The sequence below is a fragment of the Bos grunniens genome, chromosome 13, assembly GCF_055505025.1.
Source record: "Bos grunniens cultivar Pamir isolate PY7600 chromosome 13, Bosgru_T2T1.0, whole genome shotgun sequence".
NCBI classification, from domain to species: Eukaryota; Metazoa; Chordata; class Mammalia; order Artiodactyla; family Bovidae; genus Bos; species Bos grunniens.
Window position 1 is genome coordinate 31,912,365 of NC_141177.1, and position 17,067 is coordinate 31,929,431.

Consider the following 17,067-nt stretch of genomic DNA (forward strand, 5'->3'; position numbering starts at 1 on the left):
CTAGAAATTCAGTGCTTCAGAAGTATCCCTCTCTACTTCTTATAGCACTTTTTCCTCTTATCCCAAACCCTTGCTTTTACATTTCTTCTATACTTTCAGTGAAATTTGAAGGGGAAGAGAGAGAGAAGCATTTGTTCAGTGTTTTTATCAAATCAACACATTGTATACTTTAAGTGTGCACTTGAGATTTATACAGTATTCCATGTCAGTTATATCTCAGTAGAGCTGAAGAGAAGAAAAGACAGGTCTGCTTATAGATTGTACACTACATGAGTGGCCCCACCTGAACTCTGCTGTGCACAGCTGTCCTGAGCAGCCCTGAGAGGTCCACACATCATATTTCTTTCTAGTTGTGAAGTCCTGTATGCATCAAGAATCAATAATTCCACTTATAAAAATGTTTACTTATAAAGATGGTTATTTTTCTAAAATGAAAAGTTGAAAGCAAGCTATCAGAATGTAAGGAAATGGTTAAGTAGCTATTTGGCTTCATAAAAATTATTCTACCATTTAAAGTTTTGTTATGTTAGATGAAATAATGTAAAATAATTGTGATCTACATTTTAAAAAATCAAAATTGAATATTAATATAAATACAACTATGTAAAACTGTATAGAAAAAAATACTGGAAGGAAAGATTCCAAAAATGGACAGTGATCTCTGGGTGGTGGAATTGTATATGATTTTTTTCTAATTCCTTATATTTTTCTAATGTACTATCATGAGCATGTATTATTTTTAAGGTGAATAACAACAAAAACTTTTTATAATGGCTATGAACTTTTACCTTGCTGTAGTATATTTCTGATTTTCCTGAACTAGCTCTTTTCTGATGTTTTGATCTTATTTCTCAAACTAATTTTTGGTAGTTTTGATGATTGTTTTTAGAAGCAATAAGGAGCATAGATGGTTACAAATAAATCTTGTGGAACGTATTCCACCCAGCTCTACCATAGGACAAACCCCTTAAAATTCTTTCTTTTAGCTTGCCAGTGCAATGGCCACAGCAAATGCATTAATCAGAGTATCTGTGAGAAGTGTGAGAACCTGACCACGGGCAAGCACTGTGAGACCTGCATATCTGGCTTCTATGGTGATCCAACCAACGGGGGAAAATGTCAACGTAAGTCAGATTTTTCAGGGTCACTGATTGCAAACAAGGTGGCACATGATCTGTTTGTCTTGATTATCTTGGAGGAAGAAAGCCACTTGGTTTCAGATAATACTTTTCTTAAGTTACACTTGTCAGGAGGTCAGCTGAGCTGGAAGAGAGAGAACAGAGCTACCTAGTGTCAGAGTAGATATTAAAGCATCTAGTCAAAAATGAAGGAGTTAAAGCCTTTAATCAGTTACTGTGATGATGGAAGCAAAAGGCTTACACTGAGAGAGCTCTGACTGCCCTTGTTCTACTTTCCTTCTTGGAATGGTGTGCTGTTTGAGCATCAAGTGAATTAGCATAGGCTTGGGGGTCAACATGCCATTGAAGGGGCCCTGGACTAAAGGTCCAGCGAAAGCCTTTTGTGGACCCTGGAGTGGAGAGATGGGGGGATGGAAAGGCTAGTAGGAGTGGAGAAGTACCTGGGACGGAGAGTGGGAAAAGCCTCTTTGAGGTTCCCCTCCTCTTCCATGAGGAGGCTTAGCAGAGCTAGGAATGCAAATATGTGATAGAGAGTGGCTGGCCAGGGGGCCTGAGCCCTTGACTCATCTCCACTAGAATATTTCATTTCACTCTCCACTAGAGAGTTCCACCCAGCCTGGTGTGGGGAAGACAGCTTTCTCTGTAAGGCCCACCAGAGAAAACCTTTATCGTTGCCTATGGTTGGGCCTCAAAAGTCACATGTAGATTTTTAACCAGGAGCTAGACTCCTCAATACTTCCAGTATTTTTAAAGATTTAAGTAGCCCTGTGTCTCCCCCTACATGTCAGATAGATTCCTGTAAGCAAAAGGAGACTCATTGTTAGCACAAAAATTCTGTTTTTTAAAATGACTAGTGATACCAATAAACTACTTTTCGGTTTGTTCTAGTTTTCAGTGGAAAGATCCATCAGGTCTGAGGTAAAAAATAAGAAAGGAAAATCTCTAACTGCTCCCCAGGTCCCACCTCCAAACTCCGTAGCATGGCCCTTGAAAATCTGATTCCAGAGCAGTTAGAAGAGAGCTAGTGTCCTAGTGGAACCTCTCTGGGATTCATTTTCCTCATCTGTAAAATGGGGTTAGTAGCGTGGTTGTTGAAATGAAAGCAGTCAGCAGGACGTGACAGGTAGATGTGAACAATCATTATTACTCTTCAGATGTCCTTTCTTACCATTCTTATGTAAAGCTCAGATTAAAAGGTACTCAGTAAAAATACTTTTTTATTCCTTGTGAATAGATTTCATCCATTAGTTAGTAATCAAGAGTACCTGACATTTTTGAATGATTGATATATATTGATGCAAGGCATTGTGCTGGCAGCCGCCTGAGACAACAGTGCTTTTATTATCCCCAAGATAGAGTAGCCTGACCAAGCTCTCACTGTGAGATTTGGCCATGCTGAGAACCACATTCAGGAAATGTGACTTTAGCTGCTGGGTCTAGTTGTACCACTGTGATGAGGGTGCTGTCATCCCTGTTATGTTCAACTGTTATCTTAAAAAGTTACATTCTCCTCTGTGGTATTTGTAGGGGTAGAGTACAGTTGTCCAGAACTTACTGTTATTGTTGTTTAGTTGCTAAGTCATGTCCAACTACTTGCAACCCTATGGATCGTGTAGCCTGCTAAGCTAGGCTCTTCTGTCCATGGAATTTCCCAGGCAACAATACTGGAGTGGGTTGCCATTTCCTTCTCCAGGGAATCTTCCTGAACCAAGGATTGAACCTGTGTTTCCTGCATTGGCAGGTGGATTCTTTACCACTGAGCCATCTAGGAAGCCGTTTCCAGGACGTAGAGCTAGCTTTATTTTTCAGAGTCACAATCTTTAATAGAAAGCATAATTTAAAAATAAGTGGCACCAAGTCTTTAATGTTTTCTTCTTAGAACTGTATAGTCGTTAATCTTTAGATAACAGCGATGATTTTTTGAATGCCTCCTGTATTTCATTCATGTCTTATATCATTTAATCCTCCCCAAAATCCTACAGGATAGGCATTATTATTACCCCCATCACATGAATGAGGAAGCTGACTTAGAAAAGGAGCTAAATGGAGGGGCCTGAATTCAAACCTGGGCAGATTGACTATAGATAGGCCTTTGCTTTGTTAATACATTGCACCTCTCTGCATTCTCAGGAAACCCAGAGTTGAAGCCTTGTGTTTCTCACTGCAACATAAATTTTCTTCACCACTGCACTATTCTATTCATAGGTTTCTTTGGGTGATATTTTTTATCCATGGGATTTATTTTAAAAGTATACGTATCTCTAGCCTAATACTTTTAATTTATTCACAGAAAAACAGGTTGTCGAGTGAAAAGCTATTGAAGGAAAAGATCATTTATTTCAGCTGGAGTAAAAAGTTTGTCATAGGTCACACACAGGTATTGGATGAAAGGTGGAGATGAAAGGTGGCTAGAGGAGGGAGATGACAAGAGTCATTTGGTCTGAAGGCTAAGAAGGCAGGCAAGGGTGCTGAATCCTGGAGGGCCTCTGAAACATGACCTGCCATTGGAATCCGCTCTCAGCTCTGAGCCCTGGTATGATTTGAAATGCGGCTATTGGCAGAGCCTAGCCAGACCAACCCTCCCTACGGGGAGCAGTCATTGCTCAGAGGTCTCTATGGGGACAGAGATTGTGTCTGTGTGCCCACATTGAAGATGCTTCAGAAATGTTTACTGAGTAGATGAAAGAATCGTGATAGAATCGTAATAGAGTCTGTTACATCCCAAAGAGGCACGGCCTCAAATGGCAGTGGACACTGATGTTCTCTTTCATCCTGACTGATGACTTTGACTCCTTTAATGTTGGCTCTGACATTATTTGAGATATATCACCAGCTTGAAAAAAAAGAATTTTACCTATTAAATGAATGCTTTTATTTTACCTATCTTTCCAGTTGAATCCAGTTCAGACAGAATTACTTGTTTGGGAGAAAGTCTGATAGTGGTTATCTTTTAAGCCAGTTGTGACCACCCCGTCCTTTTCCTTTTCCCCAGCATGCAGGTGCAATGGACATGCGTCGCTATGCAATACCAACACGGGCAAGTGCTTCTGCACCACCAAGGGCGTCAAGGGGGATGAATGTCAGCTGTAAGTACCACACTTCTGGGACTCCTGGCACCATCCACACCTCACCAGGGAGTGTGAAGGGGCTGTGAAACTGCCTGAACCCCAAGAGCCACCCTCTTCGCTGGGCCTTGTTTCCATGGGCTCTGAGGAATCCTCAAGTCGATTGATTTGAAATTTTCCCCTTTCTGCTTCAGATAGGTCTAATTTAGTCACCCTCCATACTGAGGAGGTTGTCAGTTTAGCAGTAATTCCTTAATGGCTCTTTAAATCACATTTTTATGTTTGAGTGACACAATTCCTGGGTTGTTGATTTGGATTAGTCTTTTCAGTAAAGGCTCTATTTTTGTCATGTCAGGAGATTTTCTTAAAAGATAGAGTTGGAAGAACTGGTATTCCAGGACAAGATTTTATTTAACATTTTGGTTGTCTAATTGTAGAGAGTTCCTCTTGCTTTTAACACATCCCTCCCTGTTCTAGCATTTTTCTTGGTGATATATATCAAACATCATCCAGGGAAGAGTTTGGGGTCTCCATCCATGAAGATGCAAACAGCATCAGGCAGATTTGGAGATTCACCCTGGCTGTGCCTCCAACTGACTAGGGTGCTGTAGAAGCAAATCACTTAACTGTGTTAAGCCCCATTTCCCCCATCTGTCAATAGTGAGTTGTTTTTAGTGATAATTGTTTTTAGTGTCCTGGTGAGTTGAAACGAGAGATTGTTCCTCATTTTCTCTCTGCCTCACCAGAAAACCTTATGAAACAAGTTGTAGTTTCACCCATTCTCTCAAGCAGAGACTTGAGAAAAATGTTTAGTAGTATCAAAACATTAACCTGATATAAGCAGATCAGTTCAGTTCAGTTCAGTCGCTGAGTCATGTCCGACTTTTTGCGACCCCATGAATCGCAGCACGCCAGGCCTCCCTGTCCATCACCAACTCCCGGAGTTCACTCAAACTCACGTCAATCAAGTTGGTGATGCCATCCAGCCATCTCATCCTCTGTCGTCCCCTTTTCCTCCTGCCCCCAATCCCCCCCAGCATCAGAGTCTTTTCCAATGAGTCAACTCTTCACATGAGGTGGCCAAAGTACTGGAGTTTCAGCTTTATATAAGCAGATAGTCACTGGTAAATTTTGTTTTTCTTAAAAAATGCTAGTAACGTCACCAGTGATTCAGACTTTGATAGTGGCATTCAGGAGGAAATTGCTCTGTCTATATTTTATAGTAATATATATGTTTCCTGTTTTTGTACTGGAGAAGGAAATGGCAACCCACTCCAATGTTCTTGCCTGGAGAATCCCAGGGACGGGGGAGCCTGGTGGGCTGCCATCTATGGGGTCTCGTAGAATCGGACATGACTGAAGTGACTTAGCAGCAGCAGCAGAAGCCAATACATAAAGAAAAGTCTAATCAGAGATTAAATTTAGTTTTTAAATCTAGGTTCCTTTAAACACAAAAATGTAATAGAGCAAGTTTAACCACCCCTGCCTTCTGTTAATGGTATACAATGAAGAAATGAGGTGTAGGTTCAGTGAAAGACTTTATTTTTAGGAAATTTTAGATATAAACAAGTGCTGGTAATACTAGATAAAAAGACATAAAACATCCTTGAATTATTTATTTGGGAAAAGTGCTTAACTCAAGCTTTCCCCTCCTTTCATCATGGTTCCTAGCTATTGTGCCTTCCTGAATCACTTTGTTAAGTGGGAGCTTGGGTTTTACTGATGTTCATGGATGATATTTATGGGGAAATTAATAATTCTTTTTGACTAGAACTCTTTTTCTCCAGACTGGTGAACCATATCCAAGAGTTTTTAGTTTTGGTCGTTTGTCTTTTTTTTAAGTGATCCTTGGTGTTTAGCCTTCTCTCACTTGTGTTTAAAGAACAGGTTCAATTTATCTATGGAGAACAGGAAATGTGAGAAATGAATATATGAAAAAAATTATTTTTATTTATGTATTTATTTTTCAACAACAGCCCTGATTTTATTGCAGTAATAAAAACTGAGAGCTAGATGGCCCTAGGAGAAAAACATATGTAGGATATGTTTTTCTTTCACTCAGCCACTATTTACATCTTTTGGCATAGTCTCATCTAAACAGTTTGCCTTTGTCACAGTCTTATCCACACGTACACATTCCAAGATGGATAAAAGCTTACAACTTTATTAGCAACTAACCACAGGTAAATCGATTTGAAAAATGCTTTAACTGCACTTTTAGAAGAATATTTGTCCATACAAAAGTGAAAATGTGTTTTCATGATAAAAAAATAAGATCTAAATAATATTTTATTTGAATTTATCTTATATGCTTTAGTAAATGTTTATTGGTTGTTGGTGGTGTGAACTGCTGGGCAGTCAACATTGAAAATGAATGCAGACTCTTGTTAGTCCATCTGATTTGGGCAACAGTGAAGAATGTAATTGTACTGACTCAAAAAAGTATAGTTTATATAAAAGGACCCGCTTGATTTTAAAGTGAATGTAGATTCACTATTGAATGTAGATAACAATAGAAAATAATCTTCATTTTTTCCCCTAGATGTGAGGTAGAAAATCGATACCAAGGAAACCCTCTCAAAGGAACGTGTTATTGTAAGTGTTTTTGCAGTTCTTCTTTGTCTAGAAGGAAAGTAATTCAATAAAACTTCATTATTTTCTTTAATATGGTTTGAGAATGGTAGGTGCTATAGGAATATAGTAACCACCCATGGAAGTGACTCTTAATTTGATGTGTCATATTCTACTAAATTTAACTCATATGTGAACATTATTTTAAGTTGCTTTAAGTCTAGTTGTGGTTTATATTAATATGTCTGTAGCAGTTATCAGAGAAGAGTACAGAGATAAAAATCTCTGGCTTTCCTTATTTGTATTCTCTTGAAACCTTATTTCATTTGCCATTATCTGCTTGGGGGTCATCACATTTCATATTTTAGGATTGACCATAAACAGAATTCTAAAAATATAGTTGAAGTTATCATTCTCTCTGAAACTGATTTGTGTTAACCACCTCTTTAGGAATTAATATGTAAAATAAAATGTCTAATGACTAACAATGCATGGTAAACCAGATCCTTGTAGATAAATGCATTTTCTTCCTATATGAGAATCTACATACTAGGCCAAATTATGGAACCAGAGAAAAATGAGCTAATGTTTTCATATTCTACTATGATTGTATACCCATACCATCTGGGTTTAAATAGCATCCCTTCAAAATTCACGTCCACCTAGAACTTAATAAATGTGTTTTTTCTAGAAAAAACAAGAGAAAAACTTCATGACCTTGCATATAATCACAATTCATAAAAGAAAAAAAATTTGATTTGGGACTAAACCTGTGTTTTAAAAAATACCAGTTAAAAACTAAACAACTAAAAACAACCTACAGACTAAGGAAAATGTTTACAAAGCATATTTTTGATTAAAAATTTATGTTCAGAATATATAAAGAACTCTTACAACTGAATAAGGGGACAGTGTCAGTTAAAAACAGGCAAAGATTTGGAAAGACATTTCACCAAAGAAGATAAATGAATTGCCAATAAGCACATGAAAAAATAGATAACATTATTAGACATTTGGGATATGTGTGTTAAAACCACAGTGAGATACACCCCTAGTATTATTGAAATCAAAAGCCAGTACCGCAGCTTAACAGAAGTAAACTGGATTCTTATATCTGCTTCTGCATTCAGTCTGTTGCGCTGTGTCTCTTTGGTTGAAGTACACACACACACAGACACACACACACACACACAAAACCTGGCCCCACCAGATATAGTTGAAAAGGACAGAGTGGTTTTTTGTTGTTGTTTCTGATGCACCATTCGGCATGCAGGACCAGGGCTCGAACCCATGCCACCTGCATTGGATTGCGGAGTCTTGACCAGATGTGCTATTCATCATAGGAGATTGGAATGCAAAAGTAGGAAGTCAAGAGATACTTGGAGTAACAGGCAAGTTTGGCTTTGGAGTACAAAGTGAAGCAGGGCAAAGGCTAACAGAATTCTGCCAAGAGAGCACACTGATCATATCAAACACCTGTTTTCAACAACACACAAGACGACTTTACACATGGACATCACCAAATGGTTAGTACAGATTGATTACATTATTTGTAGCCAAAGATGGAAAAGCTGTATACAGTCAGAAAAAAACAAGACTTGGAGCTGACTGTGGCTCAGATCAGCTTCTTACAGCTAAATTCAGGCTTAAACTAAAAGTGGGGAAAACCACTAGGCTAGTCAGGTACAACTTAAATCAGATCCCCTATGAATATACAGTGAAGGTGAGGAATAGATTCAAGGGATTAAATCTAGTAAACAGAGTGCCTGAAGAGGTATGGACAGAGGTTCAGAATATTGTACAGGAGGCAGCAAATAAAATATCCCCCAAAAAATCAAATGCAGGAAGGCAAAGTGGTTGTCTGAGGATGCTTTAAAAAATAGCTGAGGAAGGAAAGGGAGAAAGGGAAAGATACACCAAACTTAATGCAGAGTTCTAGAGAATAGCAAGGAGAAACAAGGCCTTCTTCAATGAACAATGCAAAGGAATAGAGGAAAACAGCAGAAAGGGAAGACTAGAGAGCTCTTTAAGAAAAATGGAAATATCAAAGGGACATTTCATCCAAAGACGGGCACAGTAAAGGACAGAAACGGTAAAGATCTAATAGAAGCAGACGAGATCAAGAAGAGGTGGCAAGAATACACAGAAGAACTGTACAAAAAAGATCTTAATGACCCAGATGGTGTGGTCACTCACCCAGAGCTAGACTTTCTGGAGTGTGAAGTCAACTGGGCCTTAGGAAGCACTGATGGCAATAAAGAAAGCTACTGGAGGTGATGGAATTCCAGTAGAGTTATTTAAAATCTTAAAAGATGATGCTATAAAGGTGTTGCACTCAATATGTCAGCAAATTTGGAAAACCCAGCAGTGGCCACACGACTGGAAGAGGTGAATCTTCATTCCAATTCCCAAGAAGAGCAGTACTAAAGAATGTTCAAACTACTGGACAGTTGCACTCATTTCGAATGCTAGTAAGATTATGCTCAGAATCCTTCAAGCTAGGATTCAGCATTACATGAACTGAGAACTTCCTGATATTCAAGCTGGGTTTAGAAAATGGAGGAACCAGAGATGAAATTGCCAGCATTTGCTGGATCATAGAGAAAGCAAGGAAATTCCTGAAAAACACCTACCTCTGTTTCATTGACTACACTAAAGCCTTTGACAGCGTGAATCATTACAAACTGGAAAACTCTTAAAGAGATGGGAATACCAGACCATCTTACCTGTCTCCTGAGAAGTATGTATGTGGCTCAAGAAACAACAGTTAGAACCACATATGGAACAACTGACTGGTTCAAAATTGAGAAAGGAGTATGACAAGGCTGTTTACTGTCATCTGCTTATGTAACTACAGGCAGAGCACATCATAGGAGATGCAGGGCTGGATAAATCACAAGCTGGAATCAAGATTGCCAGGAGAAATGTCAACAACCTTAGATATGCAGATGATACCACTTTAATGGCAGAAAGTGAAGAGGAACTAAAAAGCCTCTTGATGAGGGTGCAAGAGAAGAGTGAAAAGACCAGCTTAAAACTCAATGTTAAAAAAAACTAAGATCATGGCATGAGGTCCCATCACTTCATGGCAAACAGATAGGGAAAAAATGGAAACAATGACAAATTTCCTCTTCCTGGGCTATTAAATCACTGTAGGTGGTGACTACAGCCATAAAATTAGAAGACGCTTTCTTCTTGGCAGGAAAGCTGCAACAAACCTAGACAGTGTATTAAAAAGCAAAGACATCACTTTGCTGGCAACGATCTGTATAGTCAAGGCTATGGTCTTTCAAGTAGTCATGTACAGATACAAGAACTGGATGATAAAGAAGGCAGAGTGCCAAAGAATTGATGTTTTCGAACTGTGGTGCTGGAGAAGACTCTTGAGAGTCCCTTGGACAGCAAGGAGATCAAACCAGTCAACCTTAAAGGAAATCAACCCTGAATACTCATTGGAAGGACTGATGCTGAAGTTGAAGCTCCAATACTTTGGCCACCTGATTCAAACAGCCAACTCATTGGAAAAGATCTTGATCCTGGAAAAGATTGAAGGCAGGAGGAGAAGGAGGTGACAGAGGATGAGATTATTGGATGGCATCACTGACTCAATGGACATGAGTTTGAGTAAACTCTGGAAGTTGGTGATGGACAGGGAGGCCTGGTGTGTTGCAGTTCATGGGGTCACAGAGTCGGACACGACTGAGTGACTGAACTGAACTCATGGATGTCATCCTTTGATACTGTACCAAAACCAGGCAGCTGATCATTTCTTAGAGGTTAGTTTATAGTGTGGAACCTGAAACCACATCAATTAATTTTTTGTAATCTAGTACATTTAATATATTTCTGTCTTGAAAAATAAAAGCCAATAGCAGTGATGTGGAGAAATCAAAATGCTTATAAAGTTTTTGTGAGAATATAAAATGGTTTTCCACTTTGGAAAATCATTTGGCCATCTTTTGAGTAGTGAAATATAAACTTGTAAACAACTCCCCATTCCCCTCTTACCCTACCCACTAGCAATCACCATTTTACTTTCTGTGAATTTGGTACCTGGGTACCTCATATAAGTGGAATTACACAATATTTGTCTTCTTGTTTATTTATTTATCTCATTTAGCATAATGTCTTCAAGGTTCATTCATGTTATTGCATGTGTCAGAATTTCCTTTCTCTTTGAGACTGAGAGTGATATTCCGTTGTATATACCACATTTTGTTTATCCATGTTTCTTTTGATGGACATTTGGATTGCTTCCACTATTGGGCTATAATTTCTTTGACTGCTATGAACATGGTTGTACGAATAGCCCTTCAGCATCCTCCTTTCTGTTTTTTTTGGTATATACTCAGAAGTGGAATTGCTGGATCATTCAGTAATTCTATTTTTAATTTTTTGAGGAACCGTCATACTGTTTTTCAGAGTAGGTGCATCATTCCCACTAGTAGTACGTGACAGTTCCAATTTCTCCACATCCTCACCAACACTTTTTTTGGTAGTAGCCGTTCTACTATAGATGATATGATATCTCATTGGGTTTTGATTTGTATTTCTCTAATGATCAGTGATGTTAAGTAAGTACCCTTTCATGAGTTTATTAGCAATTTGTATATCTTTGGAGAAATATCTATTCAAGGCTTTTGCCCATTTTCAAATCAAGTTGTTGAGTTGTGCAATACTTTTTAGAATTAAATTATACCATGTTTAGCCAGTAGGCTCATTTTCAACCTCTGTTCTTTTGCTACATTAGTCTTTGAATGCTTCCTTGCTTTCTAGAATAAGTTAACTGAGACAGGTATTCCTTGCCCTGGACCTGGAGTCAACCATTTTTACGTGGAGTTTTGATTTATTTTATACCATTAATTTATAGCTTTGTATCTTTAAGCATGAATAGATGATCAATTAATATTTATAGGTAAGTTTAGTGGGAGCCTAAAATCTCAACCAGGGTCATGATACAAGGAGGTTTTGGTGGGTTAACTCAAACAAAACATTACCGCTCACAACTTTGCTAAAGTACTTCCCTGGCTATTGAATATTTATGAGAAAATCGCTCTCTATCTCCAGAGACATACTGTGTTTTGTTTCAGTTTTTAAATACACGTTTCTTTTTTTCCATAGATACTCTTCTTATTGACTATCAGTTCACCTTTAGCCTATCCCAGGAAGATGACCGCTATTACACAGCCATCAATTTTGTGGCGACACCTGATGAAGTAAGACATAAAAGTCTTCTTACTTTGTTTTGAATTTGTGTGGATCTTTTCCTTGGTTATTATGGATAGAAGCACTGCCTTAGCAGTGGTCTCCAGAGTGGAGTCCACAGGATAATGTTTAGAGGTACAGGAAAGAAGTGTTAGACTCTGCATCTTATTTCCTTTCTAGTTAAAAGGTAAGAATGGTGTTGTTAATATTTACCATGGTCTGATACACAGACTGAAATTGACTCCACGCGTATTTGGTTTATCCATCAGCCCATCACAGCCCCATACAGGAAAGGAGAGGAGACTGCAAGGGGAACTTCCTTGTTAGTGGGGCAGTGGCAGAACCCAATTTTCCTGCTTTAAAATAGAAATTAATACCAGTGATGCAGGCAGAGGTAACACTTAAGCTCCTAGAATGAGTTCTTAGCCGCATTAGGAAGTTAAAACAGTGAAGACTTGGTTGCCCATAAGAAGTCAGCCAGAAATAATTGAAATTACTACTAAATAACTGTTTAAAAAATATTTTTATGTCTATTGTTAATGGTGAACCCCAGCATGCCATGAAGTGTTAGCTAGAAGTAAAAGGGAGCCAACACAGTGTGACATTTAAAAGTGAAGTGTCCAGAACATGAACACACACCTGTATGATTTCTTCAATGAGATGTGAAGTCATGTAATACCTACTCTGGTACATAATGAAATTTTACTAAACTTGGTGATAAATTATTTAGGCGCTTCCTTGGAGGCTTCTTCTTATCAATATACACAAAGCCATTTACCATTACAAAAATATGATAAATATAACAATACATGGAAAACAATATGATAATGAGCCAAAGTATATTCCTTTGATAACATGTTATCAGCAAGCATGGTTAAATTTAAGAAATAAATAAATCAGTAGAAAAATGAAGTCCTGTATGGGATGTTTACAATTAAATGAAAGTAAGACTTGTTTTTATATTCCAGAGTTATACAGTGTATATGTCTTATTTTTTACAAAAGCACCAGGATTTCAAGTTTACTAATCCTTTCCGTGGAAAGAAGTAATTGCTAGTAATTACCTGGTCAGGGAACTAAGATTCTACCTGCCGCAACGTGGCCAAATATATAGATATACACTTGAGCTGTCCCTTCAAGAGGATGGTGAGGCTTTATCAATAAATGAGAAGGTAACTGCTTTATGAGAGGAACTTCTGGTTTGGAAATCATGTTTTGAAAATAGCTGTTTGGAAATGCTTCCATTGTTATACTTTTTATGCTGAAAAACTATCAAAAGAATGCTCTTTAAAACCTTTATTTTCTAACCCGTTTTAAAATTTTTCAGTGTGAAGAATTTCAGCAAGATTGCATTCAAAAATACAAAATACAGCATCTGACTCATTTGGAACAACAATTTTTTGACCCCAAGAAAGAGATTTATTAGCCAAGTTTTAGGGAAAACTAAAAATTAGTATCATGATTTCCCTAGCACAGCTGACAGTGCTCTTTTTCCAGGTGGCCCAGAACATTCCTCAAAGATACCTTTTTCAGTCATTAAAACCAAGAGTCAAAATAAATTAAACTAGCTCTTCAAATTGCTGTATCTGTAAGTGGTTTACAAAGTTTTCAAAGATAATAAAGCATATTTTGTCATTTCTCTTGAAATAATATTTTTAGTGAGAGAAAAATGTTCTTAATCATGGGTGAAGACAATCAAAAGTTTTAAAATTAAAAAGAAAAGTTAAAATTTAGTTTATTTCAGCTTTATGTGCTGTTTCTTAAAAACCATTTCCATTTTGGAGAACTTTACACTGTATTTAATCTATGGGTTCAGAACTACATAGATTTGATTTATAAATGACAGTTGATCAAGTGTCTTACTCTCCAGACATTTGGAAAAGGCTGCCCAAAGGATCCTTAAGAAACTGATTCCCCTTATATGGGTCACAGGATGTAGGTCATTGTGCTCTGGTGAGGGTCTTTTTTTAAAAGATACTTTTTCATAGAGTTTGGCATTTGATAAAGCATTACATCTCCTACTTTTATGGGAGGGAAATGAAACTTGTTTGGGGTATATTGCTTATCTTAAGGTTAAAAATTTTGCTGTCTTGTAAACGTTGAGTTTCTCTTAAGACATTAAAAATTTTATTTGTAACTAAGAAAGTTGAGAGGAGTAAAATTGAACTACCGCTTTAAAACCAAGAAACTATTACAGTAATTAATTTTCTAATTATTTGTACATCTCACCAGCAAAACAGGGATTTGGACATGTTCATCAATGCCTCCAAAAACTTCAACCTCAACATCACCTGGGCTGCCAGCTTCTCAGGTAAAGACACACCTAGAGAAGACCTTCCAAGTGGAGATAATTGATTGAGAAAGAGTTGAGAAAAGGGGCTGTGGAGACAGACAGATGGATTTGAAACCCTAACCCTTTGCTAGTTATTAGCTGGAAGACCTTGAGCAAGCATCTAAAACCTATCTCTAGACCCTTAGGATTTTTCATCTTAAAAAGAAAGTAATACTACTTATCTCCTGCAGTTGTGTAGATTAAATTCAGCTGTACCTGTCAGTGCCTGCCATGGTATCAAGACCAGTACGTGCTCACTACCTCACCTGGCTAACACCATTAATACCATTGCTGCAGCCACTGCTCTGGCACTACCATTATCATCCATGCTTCAGAAGTGAAAAATGCAACATTTTTAATAGAATGAGATTTTAGTGGGTTCAGAGAAAAATGTGCTTTGGGAATTAAATAAAGCTTTATGAGCAAAGCTTTTGCTGTCTTGTTTACCTTACTATGATTTACTAAAGAAGATCTGCTGAGCACAAAATCTACTAAGGAAAGAGGTGGCCCTGATATAGTAGTTAAGAAATAGCTCAGTGGACCTGGATTTGAATTCTGCCTGTTACTTCAACTATGCTTTCTGAGCCAGTTTACTCAAGTATGAAATGAGATAATAAAAATACCCAGCCATGTAGAATATCCTGAGGATTAAATGAGATAATAAATTAAGTACTCAGTGTAGTGCTAGGAATGGTAAATTCTCATCAAATGGTAATTATGTTTCATCATCATTATTACTGTCACAATACTGTCTTTTGGTCAAAATATGACCAGTTAGACTGAAACCAAATAAAAACATTACTTTGCACATCACTTTGTGTTTATCATGTCAGAGTCTTTGTTTGGAGAAAGGTAGCATCCCTGAACATGTGATTGATTTCCAATGACAGTCGGACTCCAGCCATGGGAAAAGCCTGTTTAATGAGTCTTTATAAACGCTAGAATTCCTGGCTGAGGGACACTATTGAATGTTGAAGGACTACTTGGGAATAGAATGAGTTTATATCAGGTCAGGGGGATTTAAAGTCAGTTGTAGTTGGTAGCAGAAGGGACTGAGTGACCCCTAAAACTCCTTCCTCACTGCTAGTGTGGAGACTTAGGGTCACTGCTAGTTAGGAAGTGATGGCTGAATCTGTGTCCCTTGTATGGGGGATCTGGAGCACTGCCAAACAGGTTTAAGGGGGTAAATTCAAAGCAGGTGAAGTGGGCAGAGTGAATGCCATTGCTTCAAAATTACTGCCGTCTTTTTCTGTGGGAGAAGTTGTAGGGGTTCCTGGTAAAACCATTTGGGTTGAGGGCACAGGCTTGTGTATCAGCCTACCCAGCTTTAAATCCAAACTCTTCCTAGCTGTGTGATCTGAATCAGTTTCTTAATTTTCCTGAACCTACGTTTTCTGATGTGTAAATGAGGAGGATAATAATTGTTAGAATTAAATGAGATTGAGTTAAGTGCTATTTCTGGAACACAGCGTTTAATAAATTCTAACTACTATCATTATTATTAGTGAGGGCAGATTCTGCTCCAAAAAAAAAAAAATCTCTTTATTTCATTCTATTCTTTCTAACAGCTGGAACCCAAGCTGGAGAAGAGATGCCTGTTGTTTCAAAAACCAACATTAAGGAGTACAAAGATAGTTTCTCTAATGAGAAGTTTGATTTTCGCAACCACCCAAATATCACTTTCTTTGTTTATGTCAGTAATTTCACCTGGCCCATCAAAATTCAGGTAAGAAGTGCTTTTACATCTTATAAAGGTGGTGAAATCTCTGTAGTGGAGACTTAAATTCACTAATGTGTAACTTAACTGTAAATGAGATGTACAATATTAATGCTGCTTTGCCTTTGTGATATCTGTGATAAAGGAGTGCTGAGCACAGACCATAAAGAAGATTGTAGTGGGGCTAGCTTAAATCACTTGTGAAGGAAATTTATAAGCACTTTTGAAAGCAAGTTGGTGTATAACAGATTTGGTAATTATAACTATTCATTTCTTCATTTCTTCTCATTCATTTCTTGAGGACTTGCCACTTAAAAGCCTGTAGAGCTACACAAAGAGCTTCAATTCTGGAATGAGTAAGGTGGCTATAAGTGAAGCCAACAAATATAACCAGTGAAAGCTGAAGTGTAGAAAGTGCCATATGAAGAGAACCCCAGATGCTCTTGGAGTTTAGAGGAGGATAGGATGGAGGGTAATGGGGACAGTGTGGGACAGTGTTTAAGGTCACCTTAAGAGTTTCAGTCTATAGTCAGACAGATGCGGGTTTGAGCCCTGGCTTGTTCCTATAGCGTCTCCATGTCAGATTCTTTGTACCGTGACCTGAAAGGGTAGGTCTGAGGGTTCTTGTTGGCTGCTGCAGCCACTGCTGCTACCAGCCTGCTCCTTTTCTCTGGTCCCATGGGCCTAGTGCACTCCTGGCCCCATTTGTGCTCTTTATAACCATCTGCCATTGGGTCTTTGGGGCCTTGCCTTAGTGCTTTCTGCTTTAACCCCTTTCCTTTTGGGGAAAGGTGGAATTTGGGAAGGGTGAATTTTGAACAGTTGGTTTACCTTTAGCTGAGGAAGTGTGGTCGCTGGACTGGGCTGTGGATACTTGCCAGCTTTCAGTGGCACTGTCTAGTGAAGCACATCTGCACTGAGCAGTTGGGATAGGCTTGAAATCTAGTTCTGGTGGGTGTGTGTTCACACCTTGAGACTGTAACTGAAGAACAGTCACTCTTTTCCTTTCTGGAGGGTGGGGGACAGGCCCAGCATTGTA

General features: G+C 38.2%; 1 protein-coding gene across 4 annotated transcripts in view; it reads left to right on the forward strand.

Moving 5' to 3' along the window:
• ATRN (attractin) overlaps positions 1 to 17,067 on the forward strand; it is a 189,365-nt gene that overhangs the window by 115,873 nt on the left and 56,425 nt on the right. For all 4 annotated transcript variants that reach the window (XR_015139359.1, XM_086333323.1, XM_086333324.1 and 1 more), the window contains exons 19-24: positions 987 to 1,124; positions 4,132 to 4,225; positions 6,747 to 6,799; positions 11,897 to 11,991; positions 14,212 to 14,290; positions 15,880 to 16,037. Coding sequence is in view for 3 of the 4 variants with exons in the window: in XM_086333323.1 (XP_086189449.1) it covers positions 987 to 1,124; positions 4,132 to 4,225; positions 6,747 to 6,799; positions 11,897 to 11,991; positions 14,212 to 14,290; positions 15,880 to 16,037 (617 nt within the window). In the remaining variant the exon portion in view is untranslated. The remainder of the gene's footprint in view (positions 1 to 986; positions 1,125 to 4,131; positions 4,226 to 6,746; positions 6,800 to 11,896; positions 11,992 to 14,211; positions 14,291 to 15,879; positions 16,038 to 17,067) is intronic.